The sequence below is a fragment of the Salmo salar genome, chromosome 01 (genome assembly GCF_965601325.2).
Source record: "Salmo salar chromosome 01, fSalSal1, whole genome shotgun sequence".
NCBI classification, from domain to species: Eukaryota; Metazoa; Chordata; class Actinopteri; order Salmoniformes; family Salmonidae; genus Salmo; species Salmo salar.
The window spans coordinates 112,259,689-112,282,861 of record NC_138291.1 but is presented as its reverse complement, the minus strand read 5'-3'; the positions used below and the strand labels follow the sequence as shown (position 1 = coordinate 112,282,861).

Below are 23,173 nucleotides of genomic sequence, written 5' to 3'. Positions count from 1 at the left end.
GCCAGGTTGGGACAATAGTACCAACCCACAGCAGGTTGCCAGGTTGGGCCAATAGCATCAACCCACAACAGGGGTACTTGGCAACCCAGGCACAAATGGAAACAACCATGATTGACAGGTGAACCAGCAGGGACCTTTCTGTAGCAGGTGAGATTGAATTAATCTGGTCTAAAGAGTCGCTCCACAAGCAGCCCCCCCCCCACACACAGAGAATCCATCTGGTCTAAAGATCCACTCCACAACCAGGCCCCCCCACACACAGAGAATCCATCTGGTCTAAAGAGCCACTCCACAAGCAGGCCCCCCCACACACACAGAGAATCCATCTGGTCTAAAGATCCACTCCACAACCAGGCCCCCCCACACACAGAGAATCCATCTGGTCTAAAGAGCCACTCCACAAGCAGGCCCCCCCACACACACAGAGAATCCATCTGGTCTAAAGAGCCACTCCACAAGCAGCCCCCCCCCCCCCACACACACAGAGAATCCATCTGGTCTAAAGATCCACTCCACAACCAGGCCCCCCCCATACACACACCTCCCCCACAGGGTTTAGAGCACTGCGACCAGCTCTTCAGGGCCCACTCGTAGGTATCCAGCTCGGCCAGGAGAACGTTGTTATTGGTGATGACCGGCAGCAGGTCCTCATGGATAATGTACTTATATGTCAGACTGATCTTAGTGTCCTCCTCCTGGGGAATGACCTAGAAGAGGAAAGGAAGAAAGAGGACACGATGACAGAGAGAGAGAGAGAGAGAGAGGGAGTGTGAGAGAAAGACAGAGAGAGAAAGACAGAGAGAAAGAGAGCGAGAGAAAGATAAACAATTGATTCCCATTCAAAATCCTATTCTCCCTAATCCCTAATCCTAACCCTTAACCTAAATCTGACTTTAACATTAACCCCAAATCCTAACCCTAAACCTAAGCCTAAGACCCTAAGCCTAAAATAGCCTTTTTCCTTGTGGGGACATGCGAAATGTCCCCACTTGTCCGAATTGTCCTCGTTTTACTATCCTTGTAAGGACTTCTGGTCCACACACACACAGTGGACAATAGTGCTGAGCAATTAACCAACATTTCGTTTTTTGGGGGGATTATTAAACAACTAATTGACCAACGTCAGTTCAATTACATGAATTCCATTTTGTTCTGTTATTTGTGAACCTAACGCACATTTCCTCTAGAGGGAAATCAAATCATTCACGAGAGAAATCAACTCAAGAACTAAGTGGGACGATGGGCTAAAGGGAGATGTAGTTTTTCATTAAGCAAATATTCAACCTAGTTCAGCGCAGAAATGTGGTAATTAACTACAATGACCATAATCCATTGCGCCAGTTTTTTCCCAGTTTAGGCAGAGATGCATACCTTTTTACGTCTGCTACGTTTGGTTAGATACACACAGACCGCATGAGAGAGGAATGTACACAACACAACAAGAGGGACTGAGATAGTTGGTGAAAGTTTACCTGAACTACTTTGAAGAACTAGTCAAATGATTTATACAGACAGCTCTGCAGCATACTTAGGCAGGCTAGCCTAGCTAAACAGAATGACTACAGACCGCTCTGCAGCATACTTAGGCATGCTAGCCTAGCTAAACAGAAGGACTACAGACCGCTCTGCAGCATACTTAGACAAGCTAGCCTAGCTAGATAGCATGACTACAGACAGCTCTGCAGCATACTTAGGCAGGCTAGCCTAGCTAAACAGAATGACTACAGACAGCTCTGCAGCATACTTAGGCAGGCTAGCCTAGCTAAACAGAATGACTACAGACCGCTCTGCAGCATACTTAGGCAAGCTAGCCTAGCTAGATAGGATGACGGCTGACTGCTACTGCCAGAGATGAGATGATGACTTTAAGGAATGAAAAATAATAAAGTCATTAAATTAAAACTAAGTAAATATTCACAACTGAATATTGTATTATTTCATAGTAATTTCCTATTTTTCTATTGATGTGGACCTGACAGAGACAATGGAATATTTTCAATGCTTTGGCAATTACATTTTCCCTATTTTTAGCTTTGTAATTTCCATTAAAAAGCAAAAAAAAAAATATATTTAATGTTATTGAAATCGAAAACCACAATATTTGTTTTACTAATCGTACCAAAACCGATCTAGAAAAGCACTAATTACCACAAGTGGACAAAATCAAAGATGATTAAAATCACAGTGAAGGTGCTCCACTGTCTTTCTAGGGGACTGACTGGAGTGTGTAGCTGAACCTCAACGTGAACCATTGGGCACGGAGTCCTTTATCTTCTGTTTGAACCTCAACGTGAACCATTGGGCACGGAGTCCTTTATCTTCTGGCTGAACCTCAACGTGAACCATTGGGCACGGAGTCCTTTATCTTCTGGCTGAACCTCAACGTGAACCATTGGGCACGGAGTCCTTTATCTTCTGGCTGAACCTCAACGTGAACCATTGGGCACGGAGTCTTTTATCTTCTGGCTGAACCTCAACGTGAACCATTGGGCACGGTGTCCTTTATCTTCTGGCTGAACCTCAACGTGAACCATTGGGCACGGAGTCCTTTATCTTCTGGCTGAATCTCAACGTGAACCATTGGGCACGGAGTCCTTTATCTTCTGGCTGAACCTCAACGTGAACCATTGGGCACGGAGTCCTTTATCTTCTGGCTGAACCTCAACGTGAACCATTGGGCACGGAGTCCTTTATCTTCTGGCTGAACCTCAACGTGAACCAATGGGCACGGAGTCCTTTATCTTCTGACCACATGCTGCTGTGTCGGATAGTGATCATTTGGGTCGGCCTGTTTTGGGTAAAATGCACACCTGCATCCCAACTGCCACTTGTCAATGTTTAAAAATTCAGCCTGTGTGTGTGTGTGTGTGTGTGTGTGTGTGTGTGCACGTGTCTGGGTGTGTGTGTGTGTGTGCGTGTGTGTGCACGTGTCTGGGTGTGTGTGTGTGTGTGTGTGTGTGTGCACGTGTCTGGGTGTGTGTGCACGTGTCTGGGTGTGTGTACACGTGTCTGGGTGTGTGTCTGTACACGTGTCTGGGTTTGTGTGTGTACGTGTCTGGGTGTGTATGTATGTTTGTGTGTGCACGTGTCTGGGTGTGTATGTGTGTGTGTGTGCACGTGTCTGGGTGTGTATGTGTGTGTGTGTGCACGTGTCTGGGTGTGTATGTGTGTGTGTGCGTGTGTGTGTGTCTGGGTGTGCGTGTGTGTGTCTGGGTGTGCGTCTTACTAGATCCATCAGTTTCATCTTCTTACCAGAACAACGATGCCCTCGTGAAGGGGGCCGATTGTTTTCAGGGTTTCTTTCTCGCCGCTTCCGAAGACGTACTCCCACTCCAAACCGCTCTCGATGAAGGTTCTGGACTTGGCATCTCCACTTTTTGCGTTCAATATGAAGCTGCCTGTGACTTGATTCTTAACAGCTGTGAAACACAAAGAAAACCGTCTGATTCACAATGTGTTTTCATCCGTTGGATTGTCTGACAGAACCAGCACAGCAGAAACAGGCCATACAGAGGAGGGGTGACCAACTGTTCCAGCCTGTGTGTGTGTGTGTGTGTGTGTGTGTGTGTGTGTGTGTGTGTGTGTGTGTGTGTGTGTGTGTGTGTGTGTGTGTGTGTGTGTGTGTGTGTGTGTGTGTGTGTGTGTGTGTGTGTGTGTGTGTGTGTGTATTCAACTAGAATTCCATGACAATCGTCTTTCATTGGAAACACAACTAGGCTACATGTCATTGCATTCAATTCAAGGAAACTCTAAACTTTTCTATAACAGTAATGAAATTCGAATTCTTACTGAGAGAGCAGAGCAACGATAGAAGTTGGCAGCCATTATATGACATTGTGTCAGTGCTGTATAAAAGGACCAATCTGCGATAGCTACTGTTGCTCAGTGTTCATTTCAAATAGAGATCTATATGTATGGTACATGTCATTGAAATTCAAATGACAGATTGTGGCTTTAATGCTAAAGCCTCGTCTCATCGTCTCCCTGTTAGATAATAGATCTTAGAGACAGACAGTGAGAGAAGGATTTGGCTGGTAGCCACGGTGATACTGACTCACGCTGGGCCGCTCACACACACAGAGCTATTGAATACCAGGGGAGTCCCACACAGAGCTATTGAATACCAGGGGAGTCCCACACAGAGCTATTGTATACCAGGGGAGTCCCACACAGAGCTATTGTATACCAGGAGAGTCCCACACAGAGCTATTGTATACCAGGAGAGTCCCACACAGAGCTATTGAATACCAGGGGAGTCCCACAAAGAGCTATTGAATACCAGGGGAGTCCCACACAGAGCTATTGAATACCAGGAGTCCCTCACATAGGACCTGATTCCCAGCTGGGATGAACACTCCCCTCACATAGGACCTGATTCCCAGCTGAGATGAACACTCCCCTCACATAGGACCTGATTCCCAGCTGAGATGAACACTCCCCTCACATAGGACCTGATTCCCAGCTGAGATGAACACTCCCCTCACCTAGGACCTGATTCCCAGCTGAGATGAACACTCCCCTCACATAGGACCTGATTCCCAGCTGAGATGAACACTCCCCTCACATAGGACCTGATTCCCAGCTGAGATGAACACTCAACTCACATAGGACCTGATTCCCAGCTGAGATGAACACTCCCCTCACATAGGACCTGATTCCCAGCTGAGATGAACACTCCCCTCACATAGGACCTGATTCCCAGCTGAGATGAACACTCCCCTCACATAGGACCTGATTCCCAGCTGAGATGAACACTCCCCTCACATAGGACCTGATTCCCAGCTGAGATGAACACTCCCCTCACATAGGACCTGATTCCCAGCTGGGATGAACACTCCCCTCACATAGGACCTGATTCCCAGCTGGGATGAACACTCCCCTCACATAGGACCTGATTCCCAGCTGAGATGAACACTCCCTCACATAGGACCTGATTCCCAGCTGGGATGAACACTCCCCTCACATAGGACCTGATTCCCAGCTGAGATGAACACTCCCCTCACATAGGACCTGATTCCCAGCTGAGATGAACACTCCCCTCACATAGGACCTGATTCCCAGCTGAGATGAACACTCCCCTCACATAGGACCTGATTCCCAGCTGAGATGAACACTCCCCTCACATAGGACCTGATTCCCAGCTGAGATGAACACTCCCGTCACATAGGACCTGATTCCCAGATGGGATGAACACTCCCCTCACATAGGACCTGATTCCCAGCTGAGTTGAACACAAGAAAATTGCTTACATGTCTTTTTTTTGTAAATGATGAATTGACGTCAGTGTGGGTGAAGTGTGTGGATCTGATGAAGTCAGAATATCACTTGTTGACTAACAAAATGGATCGAATTGACCTTTACACTGACCAAAACTAATGTACCATTGAAACGTATTCAAAGAACCGTAGGCCTTGTCCAGCATCATTCCTCAGACAGTCCATTACCATTAGTTTGCATTGAGAGTAATGAGGCAGTGATCACACATATCCGTCCAACACCATATGGTATCATGTCTACTGTTCCTCTTCACCTGCTGCCCACCCACTCTCCTGTTTATTCTGTCTCTACATTATGTTAGATAAGCTCTGTACACACACAGAGACACACACACACGCACACACACAGAGACACACACAGAGACACACACAGACACACACAGAGACACACACACACACACACCACACACACACACACACACACACACACACACACACACACACACACACACACACACACACACACACACACACACACACACACACACACACACACACAGGGCCCTGCTAGACATGATTAGCATTTAAAAATTGGGAAAAAATAGCTGATGTCTGGTCCAGGCTGGCGAGATTTACTGACAGGATAAAAGTCCACAAGGCTAATTGGTGACAGTCAAATGTTCTGCAGTCATGCACTGCTGACAATCATACAGGAAATGGGTGGGGGGTGTGTGTGTGTGTGTGTGTGTGTGTGTGTGTGTGTGTGTGTGTGTGTGTGTGTGTGTGTGTGTGTGTGTGTGTGTGTGTGTGTAAGTTCTGCAGTCATGCTCTGCGGATGTCCCTACTGTAAATGTACACTACTTGGCCAAAAGCTTGTTGAATATCTCATTCCTAAATCATGGGCATTAATATGGAGTTGGTCCCCCCTTTGCTGCTAAAACAGCCTCCACTCTTCTGAGAAAGCTTTCCACTAGAGGTTGGAACATTGCTGCAGGGACTTGCCTCCACTCAGCCACAAGAGCATTAGTGAAGTCAAGCACTGATGTTGGGTGATTAGACCTGGCTCACAGTCGTCGTTCCAATTCATCCCAAAGGTGTTTTATCCTACTGTAACGAGACACACTTACCAATGATGTGGGAGGAAGTCTCATTCTCCTCTATAACGATGTGCCGGGCACCGATCGGAATATCAAACATCTTCAGCATGCCTACAGGACAACAAGACAATATGAAACATCTTCAGCATGTTTATAGGACAACAAGACAATATGAAACATCTTCAGCATGTCTATAGGACAACACAACAAGACAATATGAAACATATTCAGCATGTCTACAGGACAACAAGACAATATGAAACATCTTCAGCATGTCTATAGGACAACAAGACAACATGAAACATCTTCAGCATGTCTACAGGACAACAAGACAATATGAAACATCTTCAGCATGTCTATAGGACAACAAGACAATATGAAACATCTTCAGCATGTCTATAGGACAACACAACAAGACAATATGAAACATCTTCAGCATGCCTACAGGACAACACAACAAGACAATATGAAACTTCTTCAGCATGTCTACAGGACAACAAGACAATATGAAACATCTTCAGCATGTCTATAGGACAACACAACAAGACAATATGAAACATCTTCATCATGTCTATAGGACAACAAGACAATATGAAACATCTTCAGCATGTCTATAGGACAACACAACAAGACAATATGAAACATCTTCAGCATGTCTATAGGACAACACAACAAGACAATATGAAACATCTTCAGCATGTCTATAGGACAACAAGACAATATGAAATATCTTCAACATGTCTATAGGACAACATAACAAGACAATATGAAAGATCTTCAGCATGTCTACAGGACAACAAGACAATATGAAACATCTTTAGCATGTCTACAGGACAACACAACAAGACAATATGAAACATCTTCAGCATGTCTATAGGACAACAAGACAATATGAAACATCTTCAGCATGTCTATAGGACAACACAACAAGACAATATGAAACATCTTCAGCATGTCTATAAGACAACACAACAAGACAATATGAAACATCTTCAGCATGTCTATAAGACAACACAACAAGACAATATGAAACATCTTCAGCATGTCTATAAGACAACACAACAAGACAATATGAAACATCTTCAGCATGTCTACAGGACAACAAGACAATATGAAACATCTTCAGCATGTCTATAGGACAACACAACAAGACAATATGAAACATATTCAGCATGTCTACAGGACAACAAGACAATATGAAACATCTTCAGCATGTCTATAGGACAACAAGACAACATGAAACATCTTCAGCATGTCTACAGGACAACAAGACAATATGAAACATCTTCAGCATGTCTATAGGACAACACAACAAGACAATATGAAACATCTTCAGCATGTCTATAGGATAACAAGACAATATGAAACATCTTCAGCATGTCTATAGGACAACAAGACAATATGAAATATCTTCAACATGTCTATAGGACAACATAACAAGACAATATGAAAGATCTTCAGCATGTCTACAGGACAACAAGACAATATGAAACATCTTCAGCATGTCTACAGGACAACACAACAAGACAATATGAAACATCTTCAGCATGTCTATAGGACAACAAGACAATATGAAACATCTTCAGCATGTCTATAGGACAACACAACAAGACAATATGAAACATCTTCATCATGTCTATAGGACAACAAGACAATATGAAACATCTTCAGCATGTCTATAGGACAACAAGACAATATGAAACATCTTCAGCATGTCTATAGGACAACAAGACAATATGAAATATCTTCAACATGTCTATAGGACAACATAACAAGACAATATGAAAGATCTTCAGCATGTCTACAGGACAACAAGACAATATGAAACATCTTCAGCATGTCTACAGGACAACACAACAAGACAATATGAAACATCTTCAGCATGTCTATAGGACAACAAGACAATATGAAACATCTTCAGCATGTCTATAGGACAACAAGACAATATGAAACATCTTCAGCATGTCTATAAGACAACACAACAAGACAATATGAAACATCTTCAGCATGTCTATAAGACAACACAACAAGACAATATGAAACATCTTCAGCATGTCTATAAGACAACACAACAAGACAATATGAAACATCTTCAGCATGTCTACAGGACAACAAGACAATATGAAACATCTTCAGCATGTCTATAGGACAACACAACAAGACAATATGAAACATATTCAGCATGTCTACAGGACAACAAGACAATATGAAACATCTTCAGCATGTCTATAGGACAACAAGACAACATGAAACATCTTCAGCATGTCTACAGGACAACAAGACAATATGAAACATCTTCAGCATGTCTATAGGACAACACAACAAGACAATATGAAACATCTTCATCATGTCTATAGGACAACAAGACAATATGAAACATCTTCAGCATGTCTATAGGACAACAAGACAATATGAAACATCTTCAGCATGTCTATAAGACAACACAACAAGACAATATGAAATATCTTCAGCATGTCTATAAGACAACACAACAAGACAATATGAAACATCTTCAGCATGTCTACAGGACAACAAAACAATATGAAACATCTTCAGCATATCTATAGGACAACACAACAAGACAATATGAAACATCTTCAGCATGTCTACAGGACAACACAACAAGACAATATGAAACATCTTCAGCATGTCTATAGGACAACAAGACAATATGAAACATCTTCAGCATGTCTACAGGACAACAAGACAATATGAAACATCTTCAGCATGTCTATAGGACAACACAACAAGACAATATGAAACATATTCAGCATGTCTACAGGACAACAAGACAATATGAAACATCTTCAGCATGTCTATAGGACAACAAGACAACATGAAACATCTTCAGCATGTCTACAGGACAACAAGACAATATGAAACATCTTCAGCATGTCTATAGGACAACACAACAAGACAATATGAAACATCTTCAGCATGTCTACAGGACAACAAGACAATATGAAACATCTTCAGCATGTCTATAGGACAACAAAACAATATGAAACATCTTCAGCATGTCTATATGACAACACAACAAGACAATATGAAACATCTTCAGCATGTCTACAGGACAACAAGACAATATGAAACATCTTCAGCATGTCTATAGGACAACACAACAAGACAATATGAAACATCTTAAGCATGTCTATAAGACAACACAACAAGACAATATGAAACATCTTCAGCATGTCTATAAGACAACACAACAAGACAATATGAAACATCTTCAGCATGTCTATAAGACAACACAACAAGACAATATGAAACATCTTCAGCATGTCTATAGGACAACAAGACAATATGAAACATCTTCAGCATTTCTACAGGACAACACAAGACAATAAGAAACATCTTCAGCATGGCTACAGGACAACACAACAAGACAATATGAAACATCTTCAGCATGTCTACAGGACAACACAACAAGACAATATGAAACATCTTCAGCATGTCAATAGGACAACACAACAAAACAATATGAAACATCTTCAGCATGTCTACAGGACAACAAGACAATATGAAACATCTTCAGCATGTCTATAGGACAACACAACAAGACAATATGAAACATCTTCAGCATGTCTATAGGACAACAAGACAATATGAAACATCTTCGGGATGTATACAGGACAATACAACAAGAGAATATGAAACATCTTCAGCATGTCTACAGGACAACAAGACAATATGAAACATCTTCAGCATGTCTATAGGACAACACAACAAGACAATATGAAACATATTCAGCATGTCTACAGGACAACAAGACAATATGAAACATCTTCAGCATGTCTATAGGACAACAAGACAACATGAAACATCTTCAGCATGTCTACAGGACAACAAGACAATATGAAACATCTTCAGCATGTCTATAGGACAACACAACAAGACAATATGAAACATCTTCATCATGTCTATAGGACAACAAGACAATATGAAACATCTTCAGCATGTCTATAGGACAACAAGACAATATGAAACATCTTCAGCATGTCTATAAGACAACACAACAAGACAATATGAAATATCTTCAGCATGTCTATAAGACAACACAACAAGACAATATGAAACATCTTCAGCATGTCTACAGGACAACAAAACAATATGAAACATCTTCAGCATATCTATAGGACAACACAACAAGACAATATGAAACATCTTCAGCATGTCTACAGGACAACACAACAAGACAATATGAAACATCTTCAGCATGTCTATAGGACAACAAGACAATATGAAACATCTTCAGCATGTCTACAGGACAACAAGACAATATGAAACATCTTCAGCATGTCTATAGGACAACACAACAAGACAATATGAAACATATTCAGCATGTCTACAGGACAACAAGACAATATGAAACATCTTCAGCATGTCTATAGGACAACAAGACAACATGAAACATCTTCAGCATGTCTACAGGACAACAAGACAATATGAAACATCTTCAGCATGTCTATAGGACAACACAACAAGACAATATGAAACATCTTCAGCATGTCTACAGGACAACAAGACAATATGAAACATCTTCAGCATGTCTATAGGACAACACAACAAGACAATATGAAACATCTTCAGCATGTCTATATGACAACACAACAAGACAATATGAAACATCTTCAGCATGTCTATAGGACAACAAGACAATATGAAACATCTTCAGCATTTCTACAGGACAACACAAGACAATATGAAACATCTTCAGCATGGCTACAGGACAACACAACAAGACAATATGAAACATCTTCAGCATGTCTACAGGACAACACAACAAGACAATATGAAACATCTTCAGCATGTCAATAGGACAACACAACAAAACAATATGAAACATCTTCAGCATGTCTACAGGACAACAAGACAATATGAAACATCTTCAGCATGTCTATAGGACAACACAACAAGACAATATGAAACATCTTCAGCATGTCTATAGGACAACAAGACAATATGAAACATCTTCGGGATGTATACAGGACAATACAACAAGAGAATATGAAACATCTTCAGCATGTCTACAGGACAACAAGACAATATGAAACATCTTCAGCATGTCTATAGGACAACAAGACAATATGAAACATCTTCGGGATGTCTACAGGACAACACAACAAGACAATATGAAACATCTTCAGCATGTCTACAGGACAACAATACAGTATGAAACATCTTCAGCATATCTACAGGATAACACAACAAGACAATATGAAACATCTTCAGCATGTCTACAGGACAACACAACAAGACAATATGAAACATCTTCAGCATGTCTATAAGACAACACAACAAGACAATATGAGACATCTTCAGCATGTCTACAGGACAACAAGACAATATGAAACATCTTCAGCATGTCTACAGGACAACAAGACAATATGAAACATCTTCAGCATGTCTATAAGACAACACAACAAGACAATATGAGACATCTTCAGCATGTCTACAGGACAACAAGACAATATGAAACATCTTCAGCATGTCTATAGGACAACACAACAAGACAATATGAAACATCTTCAGCATGTCTACAGGACAACAAGACAATATGAAACATCTTCAGCATGTCTATAGGACAACAAAACAATATGAAACATCTTCAGCATGTCTATAAGACAACACAACAAGACAATATGAAACATCTTCAGCATGTCTATAGGACAACAAGACAATATGAAACATCTTCAGCATTTCTACAGGACAACACAAGACAATAAGAAACATCTTCAGCATGGCTACAGGACAACACAACAAGACAATATGAAACATCTTCAGCATGTCTACAGGACAACACAACAAGACAATATGAAACATCTTCAGCATGTCAATAGGACAACACAACAAAACAATATGAAACATCTTCAGCATGTCTACAGGACAACAAGACAATATGAAACATCTTCAGCATGTCTATAGGACAACACAACAAGACAATATGAAACATCTTCAGCATGTCTATAGGACAACAAGACAATATGAAACATCTTCGGGATGTATACAGGACAATACAACAAGAGAATATGAAACATCTTCAGCATGTCTACAGGACAACAAGACAATATGAAACATCTTCAGCATGTCTATAGGACAACAAGACAATATGAAACATCTTCGGGATGTCTACAGGACAACACAACAAGACAATATGAAACATCTTCAGCATGTCTACAGGACAACAATACAGTATGAAACATCTTCAGCATATCTACAGGATAACACAACAAGACAATATGAAACATCTTCAGCATGTCTACAGGACAACACAACAAGACAATATGAAACATCTTCAGCATGTCTATAAGACAACACAACAAGACAATATGAGACATCTTCAGCATGTCTACAGGACAACAAGACAATATGAAACATCTTCAGCATGTCTACAGGACAACAAGACAATATGAAACATCTTCAGCATGTCTACAGGACAACAAGACAATATGAAACATCTTCAGTATATCTACAGGACAACACAACAAGACAATATAAAACATCTTCAGCATGTCTACAGGACAACAAGACAATATGAAACATCTTCAGCATGTCTATAGGACAACAAGACAACATGAAACATCTTCAGCATGTCTACAGGACAACAAGACAATATGAAACATCTTCAGCATGTCTACAGGACAACAAGACAATATGAAACATCTTCAGCATGTCTATAGGACAACACAACAAGACAATATGAAAGATCTTCAGCATGTCTATAGGACAACAAGACAATATGAAACATCTTCAGCATGTCTATAGGACAACAAGACAATATGAAACATCTTCAGCATGTCTATAGGGCAACAAGACAATATGAAACATCTTCAGCATGTCTATAAGACAACACAACAAGACAATATGAAATATCTTCAGCATGTCTATAAGACAACACAACAAGACAATATGAAACATCTTCAGCATGTCTACAGGACAACAAAACAATATGAAACATCTTCAGCATATCTAAAGGACAACACAACAAGACAATATGAAACATCTTCAGCATGTCTACAGGACAACACAACAAGACAATATGAAACATCTTCAGCATGTCTATAGGACAACAAGACAATATGAAACATCTTCAGCATGTCTACAGGACAACAAGACAATATGAAACATCTTCAGCATGTCTACAGGACAACACAACAAGACAATTTGAAACATCTTCAGCATGTCTATAGGACAACAAGCCAATATGAAACATCTTCAGCATGTCTACAGGACAACACAACAAGACAATATGAAACATCTTCAGCATGTCTATAAGACAACACAACAAGACAATATGAGACATCTTCAGCATGTCTACAGGACAACAAGACAATATGAAACATCTTCAGCATGTCTACAGGACAACAAGACAATATGAAACATCTTCAGCATGTCTACAGGACAACAAGACAATATGAAACATCTTCAGTATATCTACAGGACAACACAACAAGACAATATGAAACATCTTCAGCATGTCTACAGGACAACAAGACAATATGAAACATCTTCAGCATGTCTATAGGACAACAAGACAATATGAAACATCTTCAGCATGTCTATAGGACAACACAACAAGACAATATGAAACATCTTAAGCATGTCTATAAGACAACACAACAAGACAATATGAAACATCTTCAGCATGTCTATAAGACAACACAACAAGACAATATGAAACATCTTCAGCATGTCTATAAGACAACACAACAAGACAATATGAAACATCTTCAGCATGTCTATAGGACAACAAGACAATATGAAACATCTTCAGCATTTCTACAGGACAACACAAGACAATAAGAAACATCTTCAGCATGGCTACAGGACAACACAACAAGACAATATGAAACATCTTCAGCATGTCTACAGGACAACACAACAAGACAATATGAAACATCTTCAGCATGTCAATAGGACAACACAACAAAACAATATGAAACATCTTCAGCATGTCTACAGGACAACAAGACAATATGAAACATCTTCAGCATGTCTATAGGACAACACAACAAGACAATATGAAACATCTTCAGCATGTCTATAGGACAACAAGACAATATGAAACATCTGCAGCATGTCTACAGGACAACACAACAAGACAATATGAAACATCTTCAGCATGTCTACAGGACAACACAACAAGACAATATGAAACATCTTCAGCATGTCTATAGGACAACAAGACAATATGAAACATCTTCGGGATGTATACAGGACAATACAACAAGAGAATATGAAACATCTTCAGCATGTCTACAGGACAACAAGACAATATGAAACATCTTCAGCATGTCTATAGGACAACAAGACAATATGAAACATCTTCGGGATGTCTACAGGACAACACAACAAGACAATATGAAACATCTTCAGCATGTCTACAGGACAACAAGACAATATGAAACATCTTCAGCATGTCTACAGGACAACAATACAGTATGAAACATCTTCAGCATATCTACAGGATAACACAACAAGACAATATGAAACATCTTCAGCATGTCTACAGGACAACACAACAAGACAATATGAAACATCTTCAGCATGTCTATAAGACAACACAACAAGACAATATGAGACATCTTCAGCATGTCTACAGGACAACAAGACAATATGAAACATCTTCAGCATGTCTACAGGACAACAAGACAATATGAAACATCTTCAGCATGTCTACAGGACAACAAGACAATATGAAACATCTTCAGTATATCTACAGGACAACACAACAAGACAATATAAAACATCTTCAGCATGTCTACAGGACAACAAGACAATATGAAACATCTTCAGCATGTCTATAGGACAACAAGACAACATGAAACATCTTCAGCATGTCTACAGGACAACAAGACAATATGAAACATCTTCAGCATGTCTACAGGACAACAAGACAATATGAAACATCTTCAGCATGTCTATAGGACAACACAACAAGACAATATGAAAGATCTTCAGCATGTCTATAGGACAACAAGACAATATGAAACATCTTCAGCATGTCTATAGGACAACAAGACAATATGAAACATCTTCAGCATGTCTATAGGGCAACAAGACAATATGAAACATCTTCAGCATGTCTATAAGACAACACAACAAGACAATATGAAATATCTTCAGCATGTCTATAAGACAACACAACAAGACAATATGAAACATCTTCAGCATGTCTACAGGACAACAAAACAATATGAAACATCTTCAGCATATCTAAAGGACAACACAACAAGACAATATGAAACATCTTCAGCATGTCTACAGGACAACACAACAAGACAATATGAAACATCTTCAGCATGTCTATAGGACAACAAGACAATATGAAACATCTTCAGCATGTCTACAGGACAACAAGACAATATGAAACATCTTCAGCATGTCTACAGGACAACACAACAAGACAATTTGAAACATCTTCAGCATGTCTATAGGACAACAAGCCAATATGAAACATCTTCAGCATGTCTACAGGACAACACAACAAGACAATATGAAACATCTTCAGCATGTCTATAAGACAACACAACAAGACAATATGAGACATCTTCAGCATGTCTACAGGACAACAAGACAATATGAAACATCTTCAGCATGTCTACAGGACAACAAGACAATATGAAACATCTTCAGCATGTCTACAGGACAACAAGACAATATGAAACATCTTCAGTATATCTACAGGACAACACAACAAGACAATATGAAACATCTTCAGCATGTCTACAGGACAACAAGACAATATGAAACATCTTCAGCATGTCTATAGGACAACAAGCCAACATGAAACATCTTCAGCATGTCTACAGGACAACAAGACAATATGAAACATCTTCAGCATGTCTACAGGACAACAAGACAATATGAAATATCTTCAGCATGTCTATAGGACAACACAACAAGACAATATGAAACATCTTCAGCATGTCTATAGGACAACAAGACAATATGAAACATCTTCAGCATGTCTATAGGACAACAAGACAATATGAAACATCTTCAGCATGTCTATAGGACAACAAGACAATATGAAACATCTTCAGCATGTCTATAAGACAACACAACAAGACAATATGAAATATCTTCAGCATGTCTATAAGACAACACAACAAGACAATATGAAACATCTTCAGCATGTCTACAGGACAACAAAACAATATGAAACATCTTCAGCATATCTATAGGACAACACAACAAGACAATATGAAACATCTTCAGCATGTCTACAGGACAACACAACAAGACAATATGAAACATCTTCAGCATGTCTGTAGGACAACAAGACAATATGAAACATCTTCAGCATGTCTACAGGGCAACAAGACAATATGAAACATCTTCAGCATGTCTATAGGACAACACAACAAGACAATATGAAACATATTCAGCATGTCTACAGGACAACAAGACAATATGAAACATCTTCAGCATGTCTATAGGACAACAAGACAACATGAAACATCTTCAGCATGTCTACAGGACAACAAGACAAGACAATATGAAACATCTTCAGCATGTCTACAGGACAACACAACAAGACAATATGAAACATCTTCAGCATGTCTACAGGACAACACAACAAGACAATATGAAACATCTTCAGCATGTCTACAGGACAACACAACAAGACAATATGAAACATCTTCAGCATGTCTATAGGACAACAAGACAATATGAAACATCTTCAGCATGTCTACAGGACAACAAGACAATATGAAACATCTTCAGCATGTCTACAGGACAACACAACAAGACAATTTGAAACATCTTCAGCATGTCTATAGGACAACAAGCCAATATGAAACATCTTCAGCATGTCTACAGGACAACACAACAAGACAATATGAAACATCTTCAGCATGTCTATAAGACAACACAACAAGACAATATGAGACATCTTCAGCATGTCTACAGGACAACAAGACAATATGAAACATCTTCAGCATGTCTACAGGACAACAAGACAATATGAAACATCTTCAGCATGTCTACAGGACAACAAGACAATATGAAACATCTTCAGTATATCTACAGGACAACACAACAAGACAATATGAAACATCTTCAGCATGTCTACAGGACAACAAGACAATATGAAACATCTTCAGCATGTCTATAGGACAACAAGACAATATGAAACATCTTCAGCATGTCTATAGGACAACACAACAAGACAATATGAAACATCTTAAGCATGTCTATAAGACAACACAACAAGACAATATGAAACATCTTCAGCATGTCTATAAGACAACACAACAAGACAATATGAAACATCTTCAGCATGTCTATAAGACAACACAACAAGACAATATGAAACATCTTCAGCATGTCTATAGGACAACAAGACAATATGAAACATCTTCAGCATTTCTACAGGACAACACAAGACAATAAGAAACATCTTCAGCATGGCTACAGGACAACACAACAAGACAATATGAAACATCTTCAGCATGTCTACAGGACAACACAACAAGACAATATGAAACATCTTCAGCATGTCAATAGGACAACACAACAAAACAATATGAAACATCTTCAGCATGTCTACAGGACAACAAGACAATATGAAACATCTTCAGCATGTCTATAGGACAACACAACAAGACAATATGAAACATCTTCAGCATGTCTATAGGACAACAAGACAATATGAAACATCTGCAGCATGTCTACAGGACAACACAACAAGACAATATGAAACATCTTCAGCATGTCTACAGGACAACACAACAAGACAATATGAAACATCTTCAGCATGTCTATAGGACAACAAGACAATATGAAACATCTTCGGGATGTATACAGGACAATACAACAAGAGAATATGAAACATCTTCAGCATGTCTACAGGACAACAAGACAATATGAAACATCTTCAGCATGTCTATAGGACAACAAGACAATATGAAACATCTTCGGGATGTCTACAGGACAACACAACAAGACAATATGAAACATCTTCAGCATGTCTACAGGACAACAAGACAATATGAAACATCTTCAGCATGTCTACAGGACAACAATACAGTATGAAACATCTTCAGCATATCTACAGGATAACACAACAAGACAATATGAAACATCTTCAGCATGTCTACAGGACAACACAACAAGACAATATGAAACATCTTCAGCATGTCTATAAGACAACACAACAAGACAATATGAGACATCTTCAGCATGTCTACAGGACAACAAGACAATATGAAACATCTTCAGCATGTCTACAGGACAACAAGACAAAATGAAACATCTTCAGCATGTCTACAGGACAACAAGACAATATGAAACATCTTCAGTATATCTACAGGACAACACAACAAGACAATATAAAACATCTTCAGCATGTCTACAGGACAACAAGACAATATGAAACATCTTCAGCATGTCTATAGGACAACAAGACAACATGAAACATCTTCAGCATGTCTACAGGACAACAAGACAATATGAAACATCTTCAGCATGTCTACAGGACAACAAGACAATATGAAACATCTTCAGCATGTCTATAGGACAACACAACAAGACAATATGAAAGATCTTCAGCATGTCTATAGGACAACAAGACAATATGAAACATCTTCAGCATGTCTATAGGACAACAAGACAATATGAAACATCTTCAGCATGTCTATAGGGCAACAAGACAATATGAAACATCTTCAGCATGTCTATAAGACAACACAACAAGACAATATGAAATATCTTCAGCATGTCTATAAGACAACACAACAAGACAATATGAAACATCTTCAGCATGTCTACAGGACAACAAAACAATATGAAACATCTTCAGCATATCTAAAGGACAACACAACAAGACAATATGAAACATCTTCAGCATGTCTACAGGACAACACAACAAGACAATATGAAACATCTTCAGCATGTCTATAGGACAACAAGACAATATGAAACATCTTCAGCATGTCTACAGGACAACAAGACAATATGAAACATCTTCAGCATGTCTACAGGACAACACAACAAGACAATTTGAAACATCTTCAGCATGTCTATAGGACAACAAGCCAATATGAAACATCTTCAGCATGTCTACAGGACAACACAACAAGACAATATGAAACATCTTCAGCATGTCTATAAGACAACACAACAAGACAATATGAGACATCTTCAGCATGTCTACAGGACAACAAGACAATATGAAACATCTTCAGCATGTCTACAGGACAACAAGACAATATGAAACATCTTCAGCATGTCTACAGGACAACAAGACAATATGAAACATCTTCAGTATATCTACAGGACAACACAACAAGACAATATGAAACATCTTCAGCATGTCTACAGGACAACAAGACAATATGAAACATCTTCAGCATGTCTATAGGACAACAAGCCAACATGAAACATCTTCAGCATGTCTACAGGACAACAAGACAATATGAAACATCTTCAGCATGTCTACAGGACAACAAGACAATATGAAATATCTTCAGCATGTCTATAGGACAACACAACAAGACAATATGAAACATCTTCAGCATGTCTATAGGACAACAAGACAATATGAAACATCTTCAGCATGTCTATAGGACAACAAGACAATATGAAACATCTTCAGCATGTCTATAGGACAACAAGACAATATGAAACATCTTCAGCATGTCTATAAGACAACACAACAAGACAATATGAAATATCTTCAGCATGTCTATAAGACAACACAACAAGACAATATGAAACATCTTCAGCATGTCTACAGGACAACAAAACAATATGAAACATCTTCAGCATATCTATAGGACAACACAACAAGACAATATGAAACATCTTCAGCATGTCTACAGGACAACACAACAAGACAATATGAAACATCTTCAGCATGTCTGTAGGACAACAAGACAATATGAAACATCTTCAGCATGTCTACAGGGCAACAAGACAATATGAAACATCTTCAGCATGTCTATAGGACAACACAACAAGACAATATGAAACATATTCAGCATGTCTACAGGACAACAAGACAATATGAAACATCTTCAGCATGTCTATAGGACAACAAGACAACATGAAACATCTTCAGCATGTCTACAGGACAACAAGACAAGACAATATGAAACATCTTCAGCATGTCTACAGGACAACACAACAAGACAATATGAAACATCTTCAGCATGTCTACAGGACAACACAACAAGACAATATGAAACATCTTCAGCATGTCTACAGGACAACACAACAAGACAATATGAAACATCTTCAGCATGTCAATAGGACAACACAACAAGACAATATGAAACATCTTCAGCATGCCTACAGGACAACACAACAAGACAATATGACACTTCTTCAGCATGTCTATAGGACAACAAGACAATATGAAACATCTTCAGCATGTCTATAGGACAACAAGACAATATGAAACATCTTCAGCATGTCTATAGGACAACACAACAAGACAATATGAAACATCTTCAGCATGCCTACAGGACAACAGAACAAGACAATATGAAACATCTTCAGCATGTCTATAGGACAAAAAGACAATATGAAACATCTTCAGCATGTCTATAGGACAACACAACAAGACAATATGAAACATCTTCAGCATGTCTATAAGAAAACACAACAAGACAATATGAAACATCTTCAGCATGTCTATAAGACAACACAACAAGACAATTTGAAACATCTTCAGCATGTCTATAGGACAACAAGCCAATATGAAACATCTTCAGCATGTCTACAGGACAACACAACAAGACAATATGAAACATCTTCAGCATGTCTATAAGACAACACAACAAGACAATATGAAACATCTTCAGCATGCCTACAGGACAACACAACAAGACAATATGAAACTTCTTCAGCATGTCTACAGGACAACAAGACAATATGAAACATCTTCAGCATGTCTATAGGACAACACAACAAGACAATATGAAACATCTTCAGCATGTCTATAGGACAACAAGACAATATGAAACATCTTCAGCATGTCTATAGGACAACAAGACAATATGAAACATCTTCAGCATGTCTATAGGACAACAAAACAATATGAAACATCTTCAGCATGTCTATAGGACAACACAACAAGACAATATGAAACATCTTCAGCATGTCTACAGGACAACAAGACAACATGAAACATCTTCAGCATGTCGATAGGACAACAAGACAATATGAAACATCTTCAGCATGTCTATAGGACAACAAGACAATATGAAACATCTTCAGCATGTCTACAGGACAACACAACAAGACAATATGAAACATCTTCAGCATGTCTACAGGACAACACAACAAGACAATATGAAACATCTTCAGCATGTCTATAGGACAACAAGACAATATGAAACATCTTCAGCATGTCTATAGGACAACAAAACAATATGAAACATCTTCAGCATGTCTATAGGACAACACAACAAGACAATATGAAACATCTTCAGCATGTCTACAGGACAACAAGACAACATGAAACATCTTCAGCATGTCGATAGGACAACAAGACAATATGAAACATCTTCAGCATGTCTATAGGACAACAAGACAATATGAAACATCTTCAGCATGTCTACAGGACAACACAACAAGACAATATGAAACATCTTCAGCATGTCTACAGGACAACACAACAAGACAATATGAAACATCTTCAGCATGTCTACAGGACAACACAACAAGACAATATGAAACATCTTCAGCATGTCTACAGGACAACACAACAAGACAATATGAAACATCTTCAGCATGTCAATAGGACAACACAACAAGACAATATGAAACATCTTCAGCATTTCTACAGGACAACAAGACAATATGAAACATCTTCAGCATGTCTATAGGACAACACAACAAGACAATATGAAACATATTCAGCATGTCTACTGGACAACAAGACAATATGAAACATCTTCAGCATGTCTATAGGACAACAAGACAACATGAAACATCTTCAGCATGTCTACAGGACAACACGACAATATGAAACATCTTCAGCATGTCTATAGGACAACACAACAAGACAATATGAAACATCTTCAGCATGCCTACAGGACAACACAACAAGACAATATGACACTTCTTCAGCATGTCTATAGGACAACAAGACAATATGAAACATCTTCAGCATGTCTATAGGACAACAAGACAATATGAAACATCTTCAGCATGTCTATAGGACAACACAACAAGACAATATGAAACATCTTCAGCATGCCTACAGGACAACACAACAAGACAATATGAAACATCTTCAGCATGTCTACAGGACAACACAACAAGACAATATGAAACATCTTCTGCATGTCTATAGGACAACAAGACAACATGAAACATCTTCAGCATGTCTACAGTACAACAAGACAATATGAAACATCTTCAGCATGTCTATAGGACAACATAACAAGACAATATGAAACATCTTCAGCATGCCTACAGGACAACACAACAAGACAATATGAAACATCTTCAGCATGTCTATAGGACAACACAACAAGACAATATGAAACATCTTCAGCATGTCTATAGGACAACAAGACAATATGAAACATCTTCAGCATGTCTATAGGACAACAAGACAATATGAAACATCTTCAGCATGTCTATAGGACAACAAAACAATATGAAACATCTTCAGCATGTCTATAGGACAACACAACAAGACAATATGAAACATCTTCAGCATGTCTACAGGACAACAAGACAACATGAAACATCTTCAGCATGTCGATAGGACAACAAGACAATATGAAACATCTTCAGCATGTCTATAGGACAACAAGACAATATGAAACATCTTCAGCATGTCTACAGGACAACACAACAAGACAATATGAAACATCTTCAGCATGTCTACAGGAC

At 39.0% G+C, this 23,173-nt stretch overlaps 1 protein-coding gene across 2 annotated transcripts in view; it reads right to left on the bottom strand.

Moving 5' to 3' along the window:
- The window catches only part of LOC106613836 (A disintegrin and metalloproteinase with thrombospondin motifs 14), a 464,750-nt gene that overhangs the window by 16,512 nt on the left and 425,065 nt on the right, over window positions 1-23,173 (bottom strand). For both annotated transcript variants that reach the window (XM_082978765.1, XM_082978764.1), the window contains exons 15-17: window positions 6,344-6,424; window positions 3,253-3,419; window positions 542-707 (exon numbers count right to left, since the gene is read on the bottom strand). In XM_082978765.1, coding sequence (XP_082834891.1) covers window positions 542-707; window positions 3,253-3,419; window positions 6,344-6,424 — 414 coding nt within the window. The remainder of the gene's footprint in view (window positions 1-541; window positions 708-3,252; window positions 3,420-6,343; window positions 6,425-23,173) is intronic.